The sequence below is a fragment of the Aspergillus versicolor genome, assembly GCF_001890125.1.
Source record: "Aspergillus versicolor CBS 583.65 unplaced genomic scaffold ASPVEscaffold_2, whole genome shotgun sequence".
In the NCBI taxonomy this organism is placed as follows: Eukaryota; Fungi; Ascomycota; class Eurotiomycetes; order Eurotiales; family Aspergillaceae; genus Aspergillus; species Aspergillus versicolor.
The window spans coordinates 4,185,705-4,209,054 of record NW_024467525.1 but is presented as its reverse complement, the minus strand read 5'-3'; the positions used below and the strand labels follow the sequence as shown (position 1 = coordinate 4,209,054).

At 50.9% G+C, this 23,350-nt stretch overlaps 7 protein-coding genes and 1 non-coding gene across 8 annotated transcripts; 5 read left to right on the top strand and 3 right to left on the bottom strand.

The window, feature by feature from the left end:
* Nucleotides 1–111: 111 nt before the first annotated feature.
* Nucleotides 112–225, top strand: ASPVEDRAFT_t37. The gene has a single exon. It is a non-coding gene; the product is annotated as a tRNA-Leu (tRNA).
* A 2,212-nt stretch (nt 226–2,437) lies between these two features.
* Nucleotides 2,438–2,809, top strand: ASPVEDRAFT_125015 (uncharacterized protein; the record flags this gene model as incomplete). Its single annotated transcript, XM_040806236.1, has 1 exon — nt 2,438–2,809. The coding sequence occupies one exon, from the start codon at nt 2,438–2,440 to the stop codon at nt 2,807–2,809; it is 372 nt and encodes a 123-aa protein (XP_040665191.1).
* A 2,439-nt stretch (nt 2,810–5,248) lies between these two features.
* Nucleotides 5,249–6,444, bottom strand: ASPVEDRAFT_26243 (uncharacterized protein; the record flags this gene model as incomplete). The annotated part of the gene is made up of 3 exons (XM_040809875.1): nt 5,249–5,475; nt 5,620–6,301; nt 6,346–6,444. The coding sequence occupies 3 exons, from the start codon at nt 6,442–6,444 to the stop codon at nt 5,249–5,251; spliced, it is 1,008 nt and encodes a 335-aa protein (XP_040665190.1).
* An 808-nt stretch (nt 6,445–7,252) lies between these two features.
* ASPVEDRAFT_163372 (putative extracellular exo-polygalacturonase) lies at nt 7,253–8,745 on the bottom strand. The gene is made up of 2 exons (XM_040808614.1): nt 8,305–8,745; nt 7,253–8,244 (listed from the first exon to the last, which is right to left on the bottom strand). Exons 1-2 carry the CDS (start codon nt 8,691–8,693, stop codon nt 7,437–7,439), a joined length of 1,197 nt encoding a protein of 398 aa, XP_040665189.1. The 5' UTR covers nt 8,694–8,745; the 3' UTR covers nt 7,253–7,436.
* Nucleotides 8,746–9,166: 421 nt separating this feature from the next.
* On the top strand, nt 9,167–10,237 carry pmeA (putative pectin methylesterase; the record flags this gene model as incomplete). The annotated part of the gene is made up of 3 exons (XM_040806110.1): nt 9,167–9,594; nt 9,645–9,757; nt 9,810–10,237. 3 exons carry the CDS (start codon nt 9,167–9,169, stop codon nt 10,235–10,237), a joined length of 969 nt encoding a protein of 322 aa, XP_040665188.1.
* A 184-nt stretch (nt 10,238–10,421) lies between these two features.
* Nucleotides 10,422–11,928, top strand: ASPVEDRAFT_81035 (uncharacterized protein; the record flags this gene model as incomplete). The annotated part of the gene is made up of 3 exons (XM_040816965.1): nt 10,422–11,629; nt 11,679–11,831; nt 11,886–11,928. 3 exons carry the CDS (start codon nt 10,422–10,424, stop codon nt 11,926–11,928), a joined length of 1,404 nt encoding a protein of 467 aa, XP_040665187.1.
* A 686-nt stretch (nt 11,929–12,614) lies between these two features.
* ASPVEDRAFT_187574 (uncharacterized protein) lies at nt 12,615–13,995 on the top strand. Its single transcript, XM_040809005.1, has 4 exons — nt 12,615–12,858; nt 12,906–13,377; nt 13,425–13,486; nt 13,533–13,995. Exons 1-4 carry the CDS (start codon nt 12,730–12,732, stop codon nt 13,860–13,862), a joined length of 993 nt encoding a protein of 330 aa, XP_040665186.1. The 5' UTR covers nt 12,615–12,729; the 3' UTR covers nt 13,863–13,995.
* A 680-nt stretch (nt 13,996–14,675) lies between these two features.
* Nucleotides 14,676–22,177, bottom strand: ASPVEDRAFT_50870 (uncharacterized protein; the record flags this gene model as incomplete). Its single annotated transcript, XM_040814392.1, has 16 exons — nt 14,676–14,761; nt 14,814–14,888; nt 15,092–15,189; nt 15,238–15,368; nt 15,423–15,701; nt 15,749–15,865; nt 15,910–15,988; nt 16,037–16,487; nt 17,020–17,024; nt 18,860–19,999; nt 20,047–20,237; nt 20,490–20,762; nt 20,810–20,941; nt 20,989–21,636; nt 21,825–22,031; nt 22,088–22,177. 16 exons carry the CDS (start codon nt 22,175–22,177, stop codon nt 14,676–14,678), a joined length of 4,002 nt encoding a protein of 1,333 aa, XP_040665185.1.
* Between the last annotated feature and the right edge of the window lie 1,173 nt (nt 22,178–23,350).

The following is a 23,350-nucleotide window of genomic DNA, read 5'->3' as shown; positions in this document are numbered from 1 at the left end:
AAGGTTCGAATCATGTTTGATTCGAGAGCGAATGAGGCTAAATTGGACATGTTTCTAACATAACACCATGATGAATATAGCCTGAACTGAAAACAAATTTGTTATCAACCTGGCAAGGTGGCCGAGTGGTTAAGGCGCACGGTTCAGGAGGTACCTGGACTACTGAAAATTTCTATAAATTTCCGTGTTCTTAATTGAGCGTGGGTTCGAATCCCACCCTTGTCAACAATTTTGAAATTGGTTTTTTTTCCAAGCCTTTGGCTTCACTCGTAAAAAGAAATCCGAGGACGCCGAGGGTATGCATGATGAATCCCTAATCTTGGGTTTAACACAGCTATCTATTCGAAATGAATTCTCGCTTCAAAATTATTCTTTCATCTATCCAACCTGACTTTGGCAACGTTCGTGATAGTACAAATGCGTGCCTCGCGAGAAGACACCCAAGGCATTCAAAAAGTTTAATATGCTGGTCACTTATGATACCCTTGAGCAGACCATTCCCTGGTACTTCCCAGCATGGTGTTCATCATCATCGTCGAGCTTCCCAACTCTGCTTACTCCAGGTCACTCGCTCTCAACACTGGTGTCTGTGCGGCCGGTATACCACACTGTTCACTCTGCATGCCTAAACTTGCGAAGAAAATGGACTATCAACGGGATCCACAAGCACAGATCATCGTGAGGCAGCCAGCGACAGAAATCGTGCATATGACAGGTATGGATAAGTCCCACGTGTTGTTGAGTCCGGTGTGCAGCTCATTTGTACTACACCGGATTTTGGAATCGGTGTACATGGATGAAATTGAAATATGTCAAACTAGATGGTTACGCGATCAGCTCGAAGGTCGATCGTACGATCTGCTAAACTCAAGCCTACGGCATATTTGCGATGGTGGTCAGCAATACAAGATCGATCGGAGTTGTGGACTGCAAGAGGACGCTGGGTAGAGTTCTTTACGTCAATGTAGGCCGCAACCGTGCATTTGCTGTGGTTACGGCCGGCTGGTTCCAAGGTTCGCCGTGAATGACCGACATGGGCATCATGATATCTTCGCTGCAGACGATGTCTGCTTGTATTGTGTGTAACAACTGACATCAACTTCCACGATCGTACGAATTAATTTCTGCCATTTGGGGCGTGCTGTTCGAGTTGCATTCTGACCCGGACTAGATATACGCCGGAGGGTTCCCCGAATATCAACCATGGAACCCCGGCGAATAGTGGAAGCAGCTTCCGCGCGGCTGACAGAGCCCAGCTCGCAAGGCCGGGGTTATTTTGGGACCCAGAGACTTGTACGGGGTGCCCAATAAGCACATCGGCACTCAGCCTTGTCTAGAACAAAGTTCAGCCTTAAGGCGTGTCACCAGTGCCAGTCGCCAGGTTCCAGATGCCTTTCTGACTCGCCAACCACGATCTGGCACGCCTAACGCCATGTTTTTGGGACGGTGAAGGATGCCGACTTCCGAGAATACTCGACCTCGCGGATTCCGACTCTCGACGTCAGCCAAGCTGCAGAACCTGGGGAATGCAGCATCCGCCCCCGTTCCCCCGTGGTTGATAGACACTGCCTCGTCTAAACTTAAGGCTGTACAAGTTCGTACTATTCTGGGAAAGGATCGTACAGCCCGGGCTGTTGGCTCTGATTTTGGACTTTGATGCGGGCTCGCACTGACCATCAGGACACAGCCCTCAACCGACAGGCTCGGCAACGTTCACCTTGGGGTTCGTGCAGATGCAGATGTTCGTATTCCCCCGCGCTGGTATCCAGCTCGACCAAGCTGGGCTTCTGGACTGTCCTTTCTGACCTCATGAGTCTCATCGGAGGTTTACATCCGTAGTTCTTTGTCTTGTCTTGCGAGACCCATACCTACGGACCAGAACAATTGCTTAGACTTGGTTGCAATCCCAGGTGTACTTCAGCTGCAAGCTGGACATGGATACAGTCAGAGTGAGACATGGAAGAGACATACGAACTTGGCAAGCCACTGGTGCTGCTGTCCGCAAAAGGCAACCTGGCCCACGCAGTCCGGTGACAAGAAGCATTGTTAGCTGGCTCGATGGAGGAGCCACGGAAATTGCAATCCAAGATCATGCCGCTACTACCGGGGATAAATATAGACAAATAATAGATCCTGGCGTGCAACCTTGGGCTCCACCGCGACAGCCCTGTAAGCTTGATATGACATGTTTCTGATCCTTTGACACTGGGACAGACACCGGACAGTCTTGATTTAGATCTTGGATACTGCGACGCTATGACTCTGCAACGCTGCCGTGGCGATGCCTGAATAGAGCCCAGAGGAAAAGGTATAAAGAGTCGGTGCTTCCTGCCTCTACTCGTCTCTTATCCAGTATCAATCTAGCCTCTAGTCCCAGTCCAACACTACTACTCTACCAAATCTAGACAACAGTCTTAACTCTTAACATCCTTACACAATGAAGTTCATCACCTCCACCGCCGTTGCCCTCCTGGCCGCCTCTGCCTCAGCCCTCACCATCCGCGCCGATGGCTCACGCACCGTCGTCTTCACCAACGAGCAGAGCGGCCACGGCCAGGCCGCCGACATCCCAACCAACAACCACCCCGTCTCCGTCAAGGCCAACTACCCCGAGCTGTACAACCCCTTCCACGTCGACTCCGTCCTGATCTCCTCGGGTGTCGTCGAGGGCGCCAACTGCAGAGTCACCGGCAAGAACGACAACGGCCACTGGGTCGACGTCGTCTCGGTCAACGGCCGCCAGAACTACGCCAAGTTCCCCCAGGACACTGGTGTCAACCCCGACTCTCTCACTATCGCTTGTGTCTAGAACGTCCTGGCAAGATAGGCGGAGATGTGCCTGCTTCCCCTCATTGATGCGAGGAATGGAGTTACAATAGCCTTGTTTATATCTTAATTGTCATTCCTTCTAGACGGGTTGGCGAGTGTCGCCCATTTTGATTAATATTGCTTTCTTACAGATCTGTATTGTCATTCCTTTGCATTGTTGCTAGAGGGGAAGTTGTTAATATGATGGACTTATTTGACTATGTTCTTCCGTAAACTAAATTATCCCTGTAGCAAACGATCTTCTGTGGCTGAAGGTTCAATGCACCCCACACTTTGCAAGCCCTGGTTGGTTACTGAATGGTGCAGTCACCATTCAACTCCAGCTGCTGCCTAGCACTGCATTTTTAGGGCCCTGGGCGCGTTGACAGCTCGCGAGGCTGGGCGGCCTTGCGCACCCTAGTCACATTCATCTTCAGTCTCTCCCAGACTGTTCGGTAGACCAGGCTCGCGAGCAGAGTGAAATTTCTCTTTGATGATATTAAGGAAAGTTATATCTATACATAAATTATAATATTTAGTTGGAGCATTCTTCCATTCCCCTTTCTATACTTTATACTTATTTAGAAGACATTTTCTGTAGATAACTTATTGTACGGCTTCCACCGCTAGCGTGGAGTAAATGGTTATATGATATACCCCAACTCTGGCGACTCACTCAATCACTCAAAGTGAGGCGACGTATTGCTGTGTCCCACACTGCATTTTTAGTGCCCAGGAAGCTTGGTGGGTGGATCAAATATCAGACGACTGCACACAGCGCCGGCGTACTGCAATTTTAGTCTCGGCCAGTCCTTGGATCTCTAGAGATTGGGTCCAGAACGAAGGCTACCAATTTCATTCTGAGTTGATCGGCGGCTTGGTCGGGGCCGTATCGTTATCACTGCACTTTTAGTCTCGAGGGGCCGTTGACAGTCTTAGTAAAGCGTGGAATGCGCTTGGCAACCTGTACTGCAATTTTAGTCTCGGGCAGCCCTTGAATCTCTCAGAGATCGGTACCAGAATGAAGGTTCTGGACTGGTGGCTTTGCCTTCAGCCAGCCACAGCTATCCGGGAAAGGCACAGGGGCAATCCCACTGCATTTGTAGTCCCTAGGGGCTGTTGATAGGCTTTGTCGTGAGTGAACTGGTTCGGAAGTACTGCATTTTTAGGGCCCTGGAGGAGTTGGAAAACTGCAACTCTGATTAGTCACAAGCAGGTAGACATAAAGGCGAAGTCTACTTCCTGGCATCGCCTCCCAGCGGTGACATCGTGCAGTGTAGTTGTTGTACGGACTATCCACTAGACGTTGTATTTCCCAGACTGAGAAGCCCGGCGAGCATCCGATAGTCTGTAGACGATATTTGGCATCACTTTTCCTTCTAGCCTTGACATCAGCCAAGTATCACGAGTTATAAACTGGTTGCTGACTGTATTTTTAGTCTCCGATGGCTATTGGACAATGTACGAACACTGCAATCTTAGTCTGCAGGAGGGCTTAACAGCCCCGCTCTATAAGCTCCAGCACGCCCTGTTATGTCCGTCATGCAAAAATCCTCCTGATGAACTGGCCAATCATTGATAATGACCAGGTTTTCGCCTCCTGCACTGCATTTTTAGTTCACAGCAGCTGGTGGCTCTTATGAGTCACGCACTGGTTCAGGTTCACAATTTATGCAAAAGCTTGCTACTCTCAACTAATAAACGGTATATAATACTTACGTCGTAATAGCAGATTGGGTTAGCCTAGAGCCCGAGTCCGGTATACCGGGCTTTATGGGGTTAGCTGGATCCAAGTTCTGCTTCCTCACAGCGCATCCCAGCCTACAGCACTTTTTCATTACCTACGCCCAACTGCCCTCAGCGGTCGAATCTATGGGTATGCTTAGACTACACCGACTGCCCACTTGAGGTCGTATTTTCTAACCTGAGCAGCCTGCTGAGAATGGGTATCACTCTCAAAGGCAATATATCAGTCCTAAGGGTTTCCATTCCATCAGCCAAGGTGTTTTTTCTTTCTAGTGGGTTCTGTGATCAGGCACTACAGCCCCCAATCCACCTCGAAATCACCCATCTTTGTTGAGTAGTCAATGTTATTGGCACGAGATGAGATGCAAGCAGAGCTGGGACTACGGAGTAGTGTGCACACACTGCAATTTTAGTGCTCTGGAGGGCTTAACTGTTTGTGGGGACGAGCGATTGGCCGTTGGCATGTTGCATGCAGGCAGTGCATTCTTAGCCGAACGCAAGTCTGCGGCTCAGGAACTGGCCAATCGTTTACCTTCCCTTTTTCTAGCGCCTGCACTGCATTTTTAGTTCCCGGCAGCTGGTGGCTCGTTTTAGTCACACTGGCTCAACTTAAGCTTGCAATTTATGAAGGAACGACTGTTATTTAATAAATACACTGTACGGAGTACATGACATATGAAATCCCAAGCCAGGCCTACCGCCACGTCCCAGTGACCGTCGCCTTCTCACCGTCGCAGCCAGTACGCACCGTATAGCTCCGGTTCGGGTCACTTTCCCATGTAACATCACTGCCCCCTTTCTTAATAAACTTGTATTCGATTTCCGTGCCCGCAGGCAGTTCCACTGTTGCAGTCCACAGCGGATTCGACTCGGTGTAGCCACTATCAGACAGCGCAACCGCATCATCAGGAGACCAAGACCCTATTTGGCTATTGAGCCGGTAATGAAGAGTTTCTCTGCGTCAGCTGTGCTCGCAAGTTCGAATGTCACGGGGAGGGGGCTGGCCTTGGCAGTGCAAGTTGCCTTGTAGATGTGGATGTAGATGTAGAGGTGGTGGTAAAGTACCTTTAGAGCTAGAATTTCCAGAACCAGAGCCCGAAATTGCAATGTCCGCACAGTGCAGATACGCCTGCGCCGTCTGGAACGAGTTCCATCTAAACCGGAGCAGCGTATGCTCACTCGAGTAGTCCGGAATCTTCACCTTCTTCGTAACAGTATACCCACCGGCAATCGTAGTCTTACACGAGTTCAACTCCGCCCCGTCAACGCCCTGACAGCCACGGTTAGAATCAGCCTCAAACGCATTGCACGTAAACCAGTCGTTACGCCAACAGGGCTCATCCTCCGTGCAATCCGGACTATAACCGCACTCCTGTCCATCAACATCCGTACACTTCAGCTCGCCCTCCAGGAAGCAGTCCTCGGCGGCCTGCTTCTCGGCCTCTGTCGGGAGGTAGTCCGGGTCCAGGAACTTGTCGACCAGTTTCTGGTCCTGGCAGATGCCGTAGGTGAACATGCCGCCGTGGTCGCCGTTATTGTCGACGCACCACTGTACCTCGATCACGTCGCCGGGGGCGTAGGTCTCCACGACCTCGTTGCCCCAGCTGTCGCCGGGCTGGTTGTAGTCGACGCTGACGCGGGCGTTGTATCCGCAGGGTCCGCTGCGGCCGACCTGTGGGCCTTCAAGGTCGGGCCAGGGTGAGACTGGCTCTAGGATTGAGCATTCGGGGCATGTATCGATGCCGGCCTAGAGAGTTAGATATGCTTTGAGGATGGATGGACGAAGCCTACCTCAAATCCAAGCCGGGTGCGACTTGCTGGGACAGTTAGGTAGCCATGTCCGTACACTGAAGTAACAAGACTCGCAGTCAACAGAGTAGAGTAGATCATCGTGGTGTTCAATAAGGTCAATTGATTCGGAAAATTTCCAGGTATCAATCAAGCGAAGGAAGGAGTGTGTTGAAATCGACAACTTCCCCGACTCACGGCCCCTTCTTATACAAATTCCTCCTGGGAGATGGCATTCCCCGTGGCGTCTACCAATGTCCATATTTGTCAAAGGACATACGAAAAAAAAACAAGGTTATTCTGCAAGGCGTGTGTTTTAATCTATTTTACCTTCCGATAAATACCCGCACCCCACAAATCCGGGGAAATTTAATCTATTTAATCTATCGCTTCATCCCCCGACCTATCAATCGAGGTTTACCAGCCAGGGTATGAAACATTAGGCCCGATGACTCCTGGTTAAGTTAACTCGGTCCGACTTGCGGCCAGTCGGTCTTAAGGTACCAGGGGCAAAGACATGACTTGTCGATCAAATGCCGAGAAAATCATTCTTAGCTTAAAGTATATTTCCAAACAAGGCTGTAGAATGACGTCTGAAAAGGCGCTTGTCGCGGGGATGGCAAGTACATGTAGTGCTACAAAGTACCCATGAGCAGCGAAATTGACCCGGTAGGTACATTGTTTTACTATCGAGCCTGGATCAGTATTTATCTCCGCGGTGGTTGCAACCTAGCCAGCCGAGCCCTAACAACCCGACCTCTAGGCACACTCACGCAAAGCCCAACCCCTTAATACTGAGTACACAGGGAAATGGAAAACAGTTCCGGGGTTGAGGATGCCGTGCCTATCTATGTTTTGTCGCCACAACGAGGAATCTCGCGTCGGGTGGGCTGCCTGACAGGGCGCTTCAGGACCGCTATTTATTTTCTTTTACCTTTTCATATAACAAACAAATTTATGGAGCTATATTATCAAAGCGAGACAATGATGCATAGAGTGGATACTTGGTGGCCCATCGGGTCTGTTTCTCTATTAGCTGAAGTATAGGCATCATTTGGCACATACTCTCTAAGTTATGACCCGAATAATGCAGATCATCCCGATGCCCCAGAAGAACAAGACACGCCCAGCTCCGAAGGTGTATTGGCACAGAGCACCTCACCATCCCCCGACGCCGCCGTAACCGTATAGTCCACAACAGACACGTCACACTCGCCATCGACACCACAATTCAAGTTCCCAGTTACAGGATCATACTTATCATTGGTCGTCCCACTAAACCCCTGGAACGTAATTCCCGACAAAACTGCATTCCCTGGATTACTCTCGCAATACTCCTCCTCTTCGCCATAACAGCTCTGGATCTGGATTGCGTATTCGCAGTCCTGAACCACAACGTCATTCCAGGTAACGTTCGTCACAGTGCTCAGTCCGTGGTCGTTGCCGCTGGGATACGTCTTGATCCCCGCGGCTTTGGTCGAGGATATCATTGTCGCACCCTCGACCCAGACGTTGCTGACGGTGTCATCGCTGCTCTTCCCTAGAGATCCAACGGAAAGACCATGGGATCCGGTGCAGGTAATATCAGTGACGGTAAGATAGTCGCAGCCAGGCTTGAAAGCGATACAGTCGTCATCATTCACGACGGTCGTATTCGAGATAGTGACATACGTGCTCTCACCAATATCAAACCCGTCTGTGTTCTTGGGTTCGTTATCGGATGAAGATTCGGCATTTAGGGTTAGATCCGTGAAGGCCGCATTGGTAGTCCCTCCTTTGACAGACACAAAGACATTGGGAGGGTTGCTCTGGAGCAGGTTCGACACTTCGATGTTACTCCCGCCGGTTATGTAGAGGAGAGTAGGGCGCTCATAGCTTTCATCCTCAGCGAAGAGATCCCACCTATAGGGGTCAATCATTAATTAACATTTCCAGCCTAGCAAACACGAGACGAGGCCTTACGAAGTCTGTCCATTCCCATCAATCACACCCGACCCCGTGAGAGAGTGCATAGTCAGCCCCTCAACATCCTGCACATTGATCATAGCCGTCTTGCCATTCCAGTAGTCCGTGCTGTCGGAGAAGAGGAGCGTCCCCTCTATCTGAAACTCGCAGCCGGAGCACCCCTCCAGATCGAGCACGGTGTTCAGGTAGTAGGTAGACCCTTCCGGAATGACAATTGTCCCGCCATCGCCGCATGATGAGATTGCTTCCACGATGGCTGGGACATCGTCAGTGCTGGGGGAATCTCCTGCTGTTGGAGTGCAGGCAGCGTCGGCTCGTCGGACAGGGGAGGGCGATGCCCAGCTTGTCCCTGCAAGTATAAGAAGTGTAACAGCCTTGAATGCCATAATTGTAAAGTGAATCCCGTTTCACTGGGGGATAATTCACCTTGGAAGAGAGTCCGATATAAATACACCGAGCCCCCCTTGGCTCCAGTCGAAGCCTTTTTAGCCACGCGAAGCAAATCCGTTCCTGACGAAGTGGCTTTAGCCTAAAACACAGACTAAACGAATCTGGTTTCAAGACTGCGGGGATCCCACATGTTTGACGGATTTTGCGGGGTCCAAGCGTTCCTATTGCAGGAATTATTATTCATCTCAGTTGTGTCAGTTTTCGCCGGTCCGGCGTCGGCATTATACAGGGTCGTCCGTCAGGGCAGAGAAAGTCCTTCCACTGGCAATGTAGGTACTTTTATTTAGCATATATGGGGCCATGCCCATCTCCAATCGCTCTGCCAAAGCTCCGATCATCATCACCCATTACGGTTGAAAGCCAGAGTCTGACGTACCACAATCTAACCGAGATATCCAACCCTATCAAGATGACTGTTCTCCACTACCTCCCCATTCTTGGCCTAACAACCGCAGCCTTGGCCGCACCACATACCCGCCACAAACGCGTAGAGATCCCAGCAGACTGTCTCACCGTTGGCGGAGACGGTACATACTCCACAATTGCCGACGCAATTGCAGAACTGGGCTCTTCTACCTCCGAAGCCTGCATCTCCATCGCGGCCGGGACGTATGAGGAACAGCTCACCTTCGAATATGGCGGCCCATTGACCCTCTACGGCGAGACAACTGATTCAACCAGCTATAGTGGGAATACCGTCACTATAACTCATACCATGACGTCCACCGAAGCGGGTGACCTCGTCGGTAGTGCGACTGTCAATGTCGCCATGGACGACTTTGCCATGTACAATATTAATGTTGTCAATGGCTATGGCGAAGGGACTCAGGCTGTTGCGTATGCATCCCCACCTTAAAACCGGTCCACTGCTAATAATAGATCTTTAGACTGGCAGCTAGCGGAGAGCGTCAAGGCTACTACGGCTGCCAGTTCACCGGCTACCAAGACACACTCTACGCTCGCGAGGGTATCCAGTACTACTCCAATTCCTACATCGAAGGTACCCGCTCTTCCCCCCATCTTCATTTTACGTTCAGATACTAAGAGCATAGGCGCAACGGACTACATCTTCGGCGACGCCAGTTCTTGGTACGAGAGCTGCGACATCGTCTCCTCAGGCCACGGCTACATCACCGCCATGAGCCGAGAAACCGAGGACGACCCCTCCTGGTACGCGTTCAACAACTGCAACATCGCCGGGAAATCCGGGACGGATCTGAGCGAGCAGGTGTACCTGGGTCGGCCGTGGCGGGTGCTTGCGCGGGTGATATACCAGAACTCGCAGCTCAGCGATATTATCCACCCCGAGGGATGGACGGAGATGGAGGAGGGGGCGACGCCGTTGTATTATGAGATTGGGAATACGGGGGATGGGGCGGATACGTCGGACAGGAAGTATTTGACTGAGATTGATGCGGCGGTGGATAGGGAGACGGTGCTGGGGAGTGGGTGGGCGGATTGGGTTGATGGGGATTATTGATCTCGTATCTTGTATGTTTTGGATGGACTTGATAGGAAATGATAGGGCTTGACAGCGGGAGTATTAGTCAGTATTCGCCCTCTTCTACAATCAAAAATCAGCTGCAAGTTGTTCAATCCTGCTCCACTACGTCTCCCCGCCTTTTGGTCTGTTCGACGAAACAATCCACTTTTTAATGCTCGTCATGGGGTTAGCTGGACTGCCCCTCGAACTTTTAACCCGCGTGCTGCAGTGCCTCCAGGGTGATACTTTCTCTCTCCGATCGGCCCTCCTGGTCAACAAGAAATGGTCCGCCGAGGCAGTCCGTGTGCTCTGGGAAAACCCATCACCGGACGACCTCGCAGCGATCAGTGATATAAACAAACGGCAATTCTACGCGCGATATATTCGTGAGTTGGAAATTAACGGCAGTGAGTGGTTGCATCACGAGGCCTTCCAAACATTGAAATTCCCGCGTCTCCGATCTGTTTTGATCGATGCTACCGATTCGGACGAGAATGAAGAGCAGGAGGAAGCGTGGATCGGTCAGTATATCCAGCCGGCATTGGAGGTGTTTAAATGCTACGCTACTGCGCCGGCTGGGGACGAAGATGTGCTTCAACTTCTGGAGACGCGGTGTCGGCGGCTGAGGACGATGATCATCGGTGCCAAACTGCAGGGATTAAGCTCTGCTTCTCTGAGTGGCTTTATTGACCGATGCAAGTCTCTACGCTCGCTTGGTGTGGTCGATGGTAGACGAGGGCCTATTGATGGCCGGGTGCTCTCCTCTCTTGCCTCTCATGATGGCCTTGTGGAGTTAGAAGTATCGCCCTTTCTCAAGCACGAGATGTTTGTGAATACATTCCAAGATGTTGATCGCCCGTTCAAGGGTATCCAGAAGCTGCAGCTTAATATAGAGCCAAAGACCGTGCCCCTTCTCGTCCCGAAAATCAAAAACATTCGTCTTCTTTCCCTGACTCTGGCGGACGGCGATATAAGCCCATGGCCGCACCTCAGCTCACTGACCAAGCTCCGAGACCTTACCATCGAGTACCATGAGTCAGCAGAGCTGAGCGTTAATGACTTTCAGGCCCTTAAAAAACTAGGCCTAAACCGGCTGAATGTCCGTGGTATCTATGGAGATATTATCGCCCCAACGTTGACGGACGACAAGTTTATCCCAGTAATCGAGACTCAGCCGGCCCTCCGGGAAATATGGCTCGAGATACGGGCTAGTTTGACGGTGCAATCACTCATATCTCTGGGTCAAGAGTGTCGCGAGCTGCAAGACTGTTTTCTGCCTGGGACCTACGATCTGTCTCCGTTGATGGACATTGATCCAGAACCGCCTCTCTTTCCATGCTTGGAGCAGCTTACAATCGGCGCAATAAGTGAAATACCTCCAAGGCCGTGGTAAGTCAGTGTCATTCCTGATGAGACAAGTACCCGCTAATCAGTATAGGCCATCGATCGATTCGACATCAGACAAAGCCAAGTGTCTTGCGCAGGCTATCCTCAAGCATGCGCCAAATCTGGAGGGCTTGATCACTATGGGCGTGGATGATGAATTCTCAGAGACGGTGAGGGCAACCATTGAAGAACTGAAAGAGACAACGTACGGTCCAAGCCCCCAGCGAATTCCTGAAAACAGTCTAACCTTCTGTACAAGGCCTGGCCTACCACCTTCACCCCCGCCGGGCGATGAACATTAATGGTGAATGCACAATTGTTATATACCATAGTATGGCCGAGTGTCAGGGTCATGCTGAATAGAAATTAGACAACGTTATATTGAAAAAGTACAGGAGAGAAAGGTCTGGGGCATACTTATATAATGTTGTTGAGCCGCCACATCTTCACTGCTACTAGGTCTAGGTATCTTGTATCTGTTTATTTTACCTTAGTTGAGACTCCATCGCTCCTTCCTCTCGCAATCAGGTCTGTGCCTTCCAAAGTGGGAGAAAACACTGCTTCCGTTAGGGGAAAGAGCGACGGGCAGGATAGTTTCGCTCTTTCCCACTGAGGCACAGCCATTGCACCTTCCTCGAGTCCATATTCCAACTCTGAAGAGAGACATAGGGCTCTCTCGTTACTGCCCTAACCCGTGGGGTGATACAACAAGGTCAAATTCCAGAAACCAGGCACGAGTCAGGGCATGGGGGGAATCTCGGGCGCGTTGCATCGCGAGCACAAGACCACCCACACACGTTTCCCAATATAGCACTTTAATTGGGCCCCGACGGATCGCAATCCATCGTGCAGCTGACGGGCGCTGTCCCACTGAGATAGCGGCTTGGCCTCCCACGACGCCAAGAATATCCCAAGGGGGATGGACTGCACGTGGGACTGAGCTCTTCCTGGAGAGGTCTTCGATCGGCGTTCGATGTTTTCTAGAGCTGCTGGCCATGGGGTGATTATTATGGGGCGAGATGCTCAGGGATTTAAATCTTGGGCTGATCCCCCGTCCTGATGATGGACCTGCCTTCGATCCTCCAGTTTAGTTCGCATTCGCAATGATCAGCAAGAGCTTCGCCTGGGCTTTCTTGCCCGCCCTTGCAGCTTCAGCAGCTGTCAGTAACTCTGGATCATCATTCGACTATGACGCCCTCAGCCTGCGGACCGTCGGCGCCCCAAATACCCTGGTATATTTGCTTCCCTGGCATGATCTTGTTCCCTCTAACACTCTCAGGAATGGCGAGTCTGGCTTGAGAACAACGGCGAACCAATCTCCTTCTGGCACGACGTCCCTCTCTATCCCAAGGACAGCAACAAGCAAATCATCAACTTCGTCGTCGAGATCCCCCGCGGCACAGACGGCAAGATCGAGATCCGCCGTCCAGAGCCACTCAACCCGATCTTCCACGACGATAAGAACGATGCGCCGCGGTTTGTCGAAAGTGTTTGGCCATACAAGTCGTATCCATTCCTGTACGGATCTATCCCGCAGACTTGGGAGAGCCCCAACTTCAACCACAACTTCACCAATGAGCCTGGTGACAATGACCCCATGGACTTGTTTGATATTGGTCAGGATGTGGGGTACACCGGCCAGGTCAAGCAGGTTAAGATCCTTGGCGCGCTTGCTCTGAATGATGGGGGTGAGACTGATTGGAAGGTTTTGGGTATTGATGTTGAGGATCCCATTGCTTCTTTGGTTGACAGTATGTCTCTATTGTCGGGTGGTCAGAACATTTCTAACAATATGCAGACTTCAAAGACGTTGAGAAGTACCGCCCCGGTTTGATTGAATCCTATTACGACTGGTTCACTGTACATCTCACCATTCACTATTAAGGCCAAGCTAACAAGAGGACAGTACTACAAGGTCGCCCGCGGCGATGACCTGATTCCCATCACAGGCGACAGATATGTCAACGCCACATTCGCAGCATCCAAGGTAAAGGAAAGTCACGGTTTCTGGCTCGACCTGGTCAAGGGCAAGGTGGATACCGGGGAAATCAACTACAACCAGACATCCCGGCCAGATATTCCTCACAGCTTCGTTCCCAAGCAGGCCGCCACCGATCGGTTTGACATCCCTGCCGAGTCCGATGAGAAGCCCGCTGCACCTAGGCCTGCCCGGTATGACCAGTGGTTCTACCTCGACAAGGATTTCAACCTCATTGAGGAGAATGTTGTTGAATAAAGCCATTTCGAACCGTGGCGCTTGCCTTCTGGTACATGGCCGATTAAGATATTGCATGATTGTACATAGACTGACTTCCTATCCTCGCGGGCTGGTACTACGCCTGCTGGTAATTGTATAAATTCATCTCGTTACATTTCAATTAAGCTTGACTTATTATCACAAGGAGATACCATCAATTTCCGTTCTAGATACGTCGGCGCGATCCATATCTGACTACACACATCAGGCAGCGCAGGACAGTCATTCCAGCGATCTCCACAGCCTAAGCGCAATTCGCTCCATATCATGCGTAGATATAACCAGATCCGTCTCCTGCTCATTCCGTGGCTCGCGACGAAAGATATCAGGAAACGGTATCGTCAAGGGCATCGACCTAGCCACAGTCCCATCACAATCCTCCCCCTCCTCCACCGTCATACACTGCATAAGGCGCGGCAAAACCGCCCGCGATCTCGCACATTCCGAGCCATCGACAAGCGAACCTTCAGCGTCCAACTCCGGTCTCCAATGCTCAATATGCAGCTTTGGCTCCCCGCGAAACCTCAAGTACAATAACCGCCTTGACCTCCCCTTCAGATCTCCTTAGCCACCACGCCGCTTCAGTACGCAGCCTTTCATAGCAATATCCCACTTCAAGCACTACACTCGGCCACTGCCCACCTGCTGTGATGTAATTATAGTCGCACGGAAAACCTACTTATCGACATGCAAGACTGATCACTGCGTGAACCTTATTTTGTAAACCTTGTACAGATATTTCGAACAAATGGCACTATAAGCGAGGTCATTCCCGTTCTCTGGATCAGGCCACTATGTACAATGCTTATCCCATCCTTCTGCGGAACCAAGGACCAGTCCGGGTTTGTTATTAACGGCTAGATTTACCAAAGTATCTTCTGCAGTTCCAATTAGCATCGTGCCATACGTAACCCAATGAGATCAACTGACTGTCAAAACTGAACTGCGGCCACCTGTACTGATCAAGGCCATGCTCGGGGTCTTTTGCAAATGCAACCCAAGCACCTGGACAGAAAATGCAGTTAGATGCTGCGCATATTCCTCATGGTAGACTACTTTAGGACCTTCATACCTTGTATATATTTACTAACAGCGATCTCGCTCGCACCAGGTGGCACGTCTGTCAAGTTGTACGTCCCGAACAGAATCGGCAACTCAGCTATCACAGGGGTTAGGGCTGACTTTCTCTCAAAAGCTTTGATACGTACCGCTATGGTATGCTCCCAGCCAGGTCGTGGGGCTGAGGTTTGTGAAGTTCCCGTGGTAGACGTATCTCCACGTAGGGATATGCTGCTGGAGCCGGAGCCTAGGATTCATTAGCAAGGATGGTCACCAATTATAAGAAAGAACGTACTCAACAGCCTCCCGCAGAGGACAGCTGAAACTACTATACAGGGTCGAAAGCATCTGCGTCTCATTGAGAGACGATTGGTTCAGCGGGACAACGGCTGACCACTCTCGCGCGTTGATTCCTCCGAGGGTTGGCTATATAGCCTGTTAGTGACAGAGAGCTTCATGTGGAACTTGTAGGTCACTTACAAGGTGCGCCTGCTTTCCACTCCTTGCTCTATCCGCATAATCTGAGAAGAACGTCCTATTATCAAAGACCGGCGTGAAGCTATATCCGCCCTTCGTCATTGCATCAATGATATCCTGAAATGGAGCCTCCCTCATACAGGAAAGAGACGCTGCTCCGGTACCGCATCCCAGATCGGTAGAAAGTTGGTTCCAGTTGCGGTGCGCAGTATCTGTATTTTCCAGTATGGAAGTGGTGCCTGATTCAAGCACGAGGGCACTGACAAGGGGTTCTTCTGGGTACTACATAGATGGTTAGTGTTTTCCAGAGCCATGGGGATATTCCATACAGCATATGAATAAGTATCAACTGAAGCAGCGCCTGCAGACTGCCCAAAGAGGAGAATGCGATCCGGATCACCGCCGAAGTTGGCGATATTGTCGTGAACCCATTCGATTGCCAGTCGCTGTCTTATTAGCATTCAGACATAGCCTGTATGAGTATACATACCTGATCCAACAGCCCCACATTCTGCTCCGACAGCTCCAGCCCAGGCGCATTCGGAAACCCAAAGATATTCAGCCGATAACTAGATCATCAGCCTTCACCTTTATATAAATCAGAAAGAATGCCATACTTAAACGTAACAACGACAACGCCCTCCTGCTCCCTCACCAAATTCGACCCATCATAAAACCCCACCGAGCCAGCACCCCCCGTAAACGCACCACCATGGATAAACACCATAACAGCGGCCTTTCCCCTCTTTTCTTTACGCAGACGCTGCCCCGACGGCGCCCACACATTCACAGAGAGACAATCCTCGGTCATCTGCGCCGGGTTGAAAATCTCATACGGCAGGACACTCCAGATAGACTGGTTATCGGGTTGGTATGACTGCGGACATGGCCCCGTGAATGCGGATGCATTGATTACAGACGCGGATGGTGAAAATGGACGCGGGGGTGCGAAACGGCCATTCCCTGTGGGAGACTCTGCGTATGGTATTCCAAGGAATGCGCGGACTGTTGAGGAGGTGTCGTTGTAGATGCCCTGGACGGAGCCGCTGGTTGTTTGGATTTGGAGGTCTGGTGGGAGTGCAATTGCTGCATTCGCAAACCACAGTAAGCTGCTCAATATCGCAGGATACATGGTTGAGTCTAGTAGTTGAGTGCTTAAGCTTCGGGTATTCTGATGGTGAGCATTGTTTTATATAGGAGCCGGGTATACCTTGTCGGCTTTCTGGCCAACCCCGCATCAACGCGGCTTCAGCACTCCAAGGAGTTTCCGGTGGGCGGTTGACGCAATGAATAAGCAGTGGAGATGACCGGCAAATCCCCGAAGCAGAGTATCCCGAAGCAACAGATTATCACTGCTCATCATTACCAAACGGGGTAGACGGCGTGCTCTCCGCACGTCTCACCGCAGTACGCGGAACCGGTGGGCCACAAGTGCCGACAGCATCAACTGGATAACCGAAGGGGTAAAGAAGAATTGTATCTTGGTACCTGATAATGCCAGCTAATCGATATACCCATATACCCAATATAAATCAAATGCTAAATAAACCAAGGCACAGCCCTCTTCTCCCCAAACAGCAAATCCCACGAGCCCGCCCACCTTGGCTGCCCACCAACACCATCCCAATCTGCAGCAAGATCCTGCTGTTTCCAAAACGACTGGATAATATCCCTGAGGACAAAGACATTGCCAATCTTGCGAGCCTCGTCCATCCGGTCCAGCATACCGAGGATGAGCAGCCTCTGGTCGTCGGAGTTCGCTTCAGACGCGACCACAAATAACGGCCATGGACTTGTGCAGAGCTGCATTTGCGATAGGAGATCGAATGCTTGGTCTAGGTAGATTTGTCGCTCCTCGTTTCTGTTGATATGGTTTGCGTAGACGCGGTGGTGGTATAATAAGGTTGCGACTCGGTAGAGCTCGGCTGTTTGAAGGGGCTTGCAATGATTCGAAAAACCAGGATTGTCAGATGAATCTATTCGCTGTACGAGCTTAACTAGTTTTCTTTCTAGGACGAGGGCCTCTGTTACGTCGCCATGGCCAGCCATGGTGACGCATCGGGCTTTATTGAGGCAGTGGATTGCTTCAAGGAGCTCTAATGAGCACCCGAGAGATCCAATTATCTGATGGTCAGTCAGGTTGTCACATGAGGTACTATAAACTTACAAATGTTTTATCAACATCGTCGTCCGTCAGAAAATCAATGGACGACACCACCTGTTGCGTAGGCCGTAACGGTTGAGTAAATTCACCCAACACCTCATGGTACATGAGCCACGTATACAGGAAGTGACAGGGTAGCTTCCCCCCGGGAATGGTCGATAGGTGATAGAGCATGGCCCGTGCTCCGTCTATATGGGAGTACCAATGCCCCTCTGTTTCGTCGAAGACCTGTTCATCATCAGCAACGCACTTATTATGATATTCCGCGATGAATTTACACTATAAACACAAAGCATCATCGACACAGCAAGTTGTGTGTTTACAATCGCTGCACCGCTATTCCCTTCGGACGAGAGCGATGACGAGAGACAGCGTACAGCTTTAGCCTTGAACGGAAGGGCCGCTGTTGCTCCAGCCCTGTGAAAGGCCGCCACGGCCAGAATGGCATTACGGAGGGCCAGCGAGGCCAAGCTGGACGAGGCAAGAGCCATGGGGATGAGCTCAGAGCGAAAGCCATTCCTCGTATCGATTGTGGAAATCATGCGGGATATTCGGCTTTCGTCTAGTGCCCATCAATACATATTAAGTACTTAGTGGGTTACTGGGAATACTCACAATATTGCATCATACTGGGCTCGTTATCGAGCAGTCGAGGATAAATAAAGCTACTCCCAGCCGGTCGAATAGCAAGGGTGTGGGCGGCAGTGACCCGACTGATAACATCATATATACTAGGCCCATAAGGCTGATGCAGGTCATCAAAGGTCGTGTTAAGGAACTGTTTGTTCGAGCGATCGGAGACGATAAAGTAGCCATTATATGTCGAGGGAGATATCCTGGCTCTCCTCCCATCACCCTGGTCGGGCCACATCAGACGAAGCCCATAGCCCTGACACTCGCGCCCAGAGCGACGGCAATTATTGCATGATGGGCTAGCCTTGTCGCAGCCGATTTTGCGTCCTGTCTGGGTCTAAGCAACGATGCAGGACGGCGTAATTAACACGGGCCACTCACGCTTGCATGTCCAGCAGCCCGGCTTTTGTTTCGGGGCAGGCTTCATTGGAGCACGTAGTCTGATTTACAGAACTGCAGGCAATTCGGAAGTCAAAATCAGGAGACAGAGATGAGTCAATCCCACCGGACCCGCCCAGTCTGACGGTGAATGTCTTACGATTGGACAGCTGGATCCACGGCACCAAGGATTGGAGTAGACGGGAAACACTTTGCGATCAGACGGATTGTATGCAAATTATAAAGATAATATTAGAAAAGTTACTCCGCAGCAAGGACATCCTGGAACTCCTCCAGGAACTGCTTTATGGCCTCAAGAAGTTGATCCACCTCCTCTTTGCTCGTTTCGAGGATGAAAGCGATCATTCCACGACGGGCAATCCAGAACCCACGCTCGACCAGGTAGAGCCAGAAAAGGTCGCGGAGTGCGGCCTCCGCACTTTGAGAATCGATCTCTATGTCATGGATGCGATATACTCCGTTCCGTCCTCCTGTGCGTAAAAAGTGGACGGTCATCACCGAGCCAACACCCGTCACGGTCAATTTCGTGCCCGTAGCCAATTTCTGCAGACTCGCACGGAAGTAATCTCCCAGTCCATTGAGTGCGGTGCAGGCGTCGTCTGTATAGATCGATGTCATTGCTTTATATCCAACGTTCATGGCGAGAGTATTGTTGTTGAATGTCCCTGAATGTTGGATGCTCGAGGTACGCGGGTCATACACTGACATCAAGTCTCGTCGACCGCCAAAAGCACCAATACTCAGCCCACCACCGATCCATTTACCCAAAGTCGTGAGATCCGGTGTGAGGGGAGTGCCGCGGACTGGATGTAAAAGGGTCGACTGCAGACCCCCCGGCGCTAGGCGCGAGGTCATCACCTCATCAACGATGAAGACAACTCCATTATCCTTGGCCGTCTCTTGGATAGCGTGGAGAAACTCTGCGGTTCCTGGAATGCATCCGCCCGCCCCTTGCATTAGCTCGACCAGAACTGCGGCTGCGACATGCTTATTCTCAGAAATCGAGTTAATAATGCCTTCTCTATCGTTGTACTGGCCAACAATCCAGTCTGCTCTATCGGCATTATTCGGGGCAACACCATGCGTGAATGAGAGCACGCCCCCATGATATGCCCCCTCGAAGACGATTACCTTGTGTCGACCAGTAACATGTCGAGCCACACTCAACGCGTACAGATTTGCTTCTGTTCCAGAATTACAAAACCGTACCCGGTCAATGCTGGTAAACCGGTTAGATATGGCTTCAGCAAATTGGGCTTCGGCAACAGTTGTCGCTCCCAGGTTCATCCCAACGCCGGTCAATGTCGACGTTATAGTCTCCGAAATAAGGGGATGAGAGTGTCCGTAGAGCCCAGCGGTCATGTCACCCAGGAAATCACGGTATCTAAACCGAATGAGTACTTAGTCTGGATCGCTGTAAGTCTAACATACTCATGTCCGTCGATATCGACAAGTTTATTTCCTTTTCCACTTGCCATACATAATGGAAAAGGAGGGCCATGTAACACAGATCTCGTGTTTCCGCCCGGTAGGTGCCTTGCTGCTCGCTGATGTTGTGCCTCTGATTTAGGATTTCTAGTTTCATATCGTTGCTGGAAATCTCGCAGGTAGGCATTTGCTATCTGGAACTGTGGGGACATGATGACTTCCAAGTTCCTCCAAATGCTCAATGTATTGCATGATACTGGGGATGTGGTGATAAGCGCAGTTGGAGACGGCCTCATTCGGAGAGAGCGGGGTTGAAAGCACCGAGCAATCACCCCCATCCGAAGATCAACAAATCTACCATATCACCGCGATCTACTGGCTCTGCGCTCCGGTTGGTCAGCTCGTACACGTTGTCTGGTGTTTTCCCGCGCTTCAACTGGTATCACTGCTGGAAATTCGTATTCCTCAGGGCGTAAAGTCTCCCGAACTCGTAACATCCGTTGCCACCACGGCGGTGGTTTCACTTCCCCTGCTGTTTTTACAGTGCTTTTTAGGTGCGCATCATACCGATGTTTCTCGAAATTCCACCATAGCCCCCATCCACCGAGGGTCACTACCGTAAGAGGAGCTGCAACCGCCCAGTAGATCCAGAACCTAGATGACACAGTCCTGTCCGATCCCTGGTCCTCCCAATTGAACATATTCATTGAGAACAGAGTCTATGGCTTAATTAGTAGACGGCCAGGAAATGCATAGAGCCACGCACCGCAACAAAAGTCCCTGGAAGAAATATGGTTGTGATGAAAGCCAATATCTTCATTGACGTACTGTCCCTTCCAGCTGTCGCGGCAAGACGCGCGTTGAGTCGGTTATCCGTTTGGGCCACGAAACTGTATAGCTACAGTGGGTTAGATGGGCATTTGGTCCGGCCAGTGTGTCACATACCACGTTCAGCTGCAGTTCCAATCGTTTCTGGAGTCCGAGGACATGATCCTCAAGTGACTTTGCGATATTGATATTATGTTCCAACAAGCCTATTATTTCATCGTCTGAATTCGGCACTTGGCACATGAGTCTCGAGGATGCTCTTGCAAGGCCGATGATCATCATAGATGCCTCATGATTCCACTTGGGAGCCGCAGACGTAAAACGCACCCTTGTGACCTCCGTATTTATCGTAACAGTGAGATGCTCCGCTTGGGTTCTTTGCACCGGTACTCCCTCGGTGCCCATGATCCCCCTTACGCTGCGAGAGATTGGACCATTGCCCCTTCTTCCCACTCTCGTTACCCCAAGCTGTTCCTCTATGGCCATTACGCTCTGTGTAAGATCCTGGGAGGAGTATGATTGCAACCGGCGCAAATGATCAGTCAGGATAATACATGGCAAGGTAAGAGGATAGTTCCATAGCCTCGGAGAACGAATTAGATATTCGCGGATCGTAGCACACGGGGAAAACCGTCGGAGCCTCTCCGGGGCCGGCTGCTGAACATAGGGAAGGACTCCAACAATCGACTCACCCGCGAGCAAAGCCGTCGTCCAGCGCGAAGTTGTATGATGTGTGAGTGAAAGCATGTGGTTGCCAATTTCGTACTTTTGTGGTACTTTTAGAATGATTGCTATATCTGTCAGCGGTCCACACTCGGTTTAACATCTATTCAGGAGGGTTGCCAACATATCCAATCCCCGTCCATGTCACTTCCGAAATGTCGCGAAAAGGTACCACCGGCCACCTCCAGCGAGTGTAACGTCGCTGGGTGGAGGTGAAATCTCGATTCGACTAGTTCAAACGCTTCGCGAGACATCCTTACCGATGCTCTTTTGAATAGGGTGTAGTTGCACGCCAACAGTCTTATGCCTCCGTGGGCAGCGCCAACCCCCACAGGCGCAACCGGGGTGGAAAACTCCCCAGTTTGGTTGAGCCATTCTTCAATCTGCTCTTCGTGGATGATGCCAGTGCGGAAATTCCAGTTCGTCGCAGAGCTCGCCTAGAAATGAACGTCAGCAGCTAGCTGCCTTTTGGCAGTCGGAGGGGTCCACGCACACCAGGATAATTCCAAGCCTCTAAAAAATTAAGACTTCTTGGGCTCCACTCGATTCCCCTTGCAGCCAACTCTCGGTTTAACTGATACATTATTGAGCTTTGCGGCAAGCTGATGAAAACTCCCAGGTCAACGCGAGCATGGCCGTGGTGAAATTGGCGTTTGTTCGCGAGAGCGCGACTGTTTGCTCATCCTATGCCGTAAACAGTATGGCGTTATGCACAACATAGCTTGGTGGGCGGCTTTTGGACCTCTCGTGCTCTCGCTGCACGATCGGTTTATCAGCCAGATTCCATCTATTCGGATGAACTCGAGGCCTTCACGACGTAGTTTGACGTATGATGTTTACTCGGCTCGGTGCAGATCACATCGTGGGGTAGTGAAGCCACAAGTTCCGCCCAGAGAATATTGATTGTAAACTCACGATCATCCACCGGTCGCGCTATTCTTCAGGGCGGCTTCGATTACCGGCTGTGGAGCCAATAGCAAGAGTAACCCCGCGGCTCTCCATTTTGGAAGCATGCCATCATGAAGATGCCTGGTCTCAGATGAATCTCCCTCCGGTTGTAATAATCGTCGGTGGCCTACAACTCGTGCCGTCAACCATCTCTGGTGGTTATTGTATAGGCCCCCGCTTCATTGCCGTCTTTTCAACCCCATTTCCCCGACTAAATATTATGCCTTGTTTCACCTAGGGTGCTCTATTTTGTCGGATTCCCATCCTTCTTCCAGCCGTCATCCCGTTATCGGGTGCTAATGTAACCCCTGGTGTATGCCAGGTTGCAGCAAATTATCCAGATCACATTTATCGCCTGTCCGTCATTGCAGTCGTGGGAATCACCTGGTGGTCTTCTTTCTCGTTCGCCGTTCGCCGAGGGAGTCCAATGGCTGGTTCTTTCACGCTCCGGCTTCAAAGACATGAGTATGGGTAACTAATATAGAAAGGAAGGCACATCTGCTTCCGTGGGCCGGGATTTTTCTCTATGCAAATTCCAAGCTTGGTTGTTGTTGTTGGGAAGGGGAGAGGAGGGAGTTGCATCGTCTTCTAGGCCGAAGCTATTTGGTCAGCGGACATATTTTCAATTGATTCGACCATCATGGAGAATCGATTATCACCTTGGACAGATCTATCGAGTGCAGAGCGCAACATAACAGTGTTGGTGAGCTGCTGGCCGGAAATCACCAAACAGCAGTTGTCACTGAAACGCGTCGAGGGCAGAGAGTGGGCACCAAGGTCCTCAACAACAAAAACTCCATCTCCTGAC

Bases quoted from the DNA above. Each gene is read 5' to 3' on its own strand.
- ASPVEDRAFT_163372 (XM_040808614.1), bottom strand. From the start codon at position 8,693: ATGGCATTCAAGGCTGTTACACTTCTTATACTTGCAGGGACAAGCTGG. The intron at 8,245-8,304 runs GTAAGGCCTCGT...TGACCCCTATAG, and splicing joins GATGGGAATGGACAGACTTC to GTGGGATCTCTTCGCTGAGG.
- ASPVEDRAFT_187574 (XM_040809005.1), top strand. From the start codon at position 12,730: ATGATCAGCAAGAGCTTCGCCTGGGCTTTCTTGCCCGCCCTTGCAGCT. The intron at 12,859-12,905 runs GTATATTTGCTT...TAACACTCTCAG, and splicing joins TCGGCGCCCCAAATACCCTG to GAATGGCGAGTCTGGCTTGA. The intron at 13,487-13,532 runs GTACATCTCACC...ACAAGAGGACAG, and splicing joins CCTATTACGACTGGTTCACT to TACTACAAGGTCGCCCGCGG.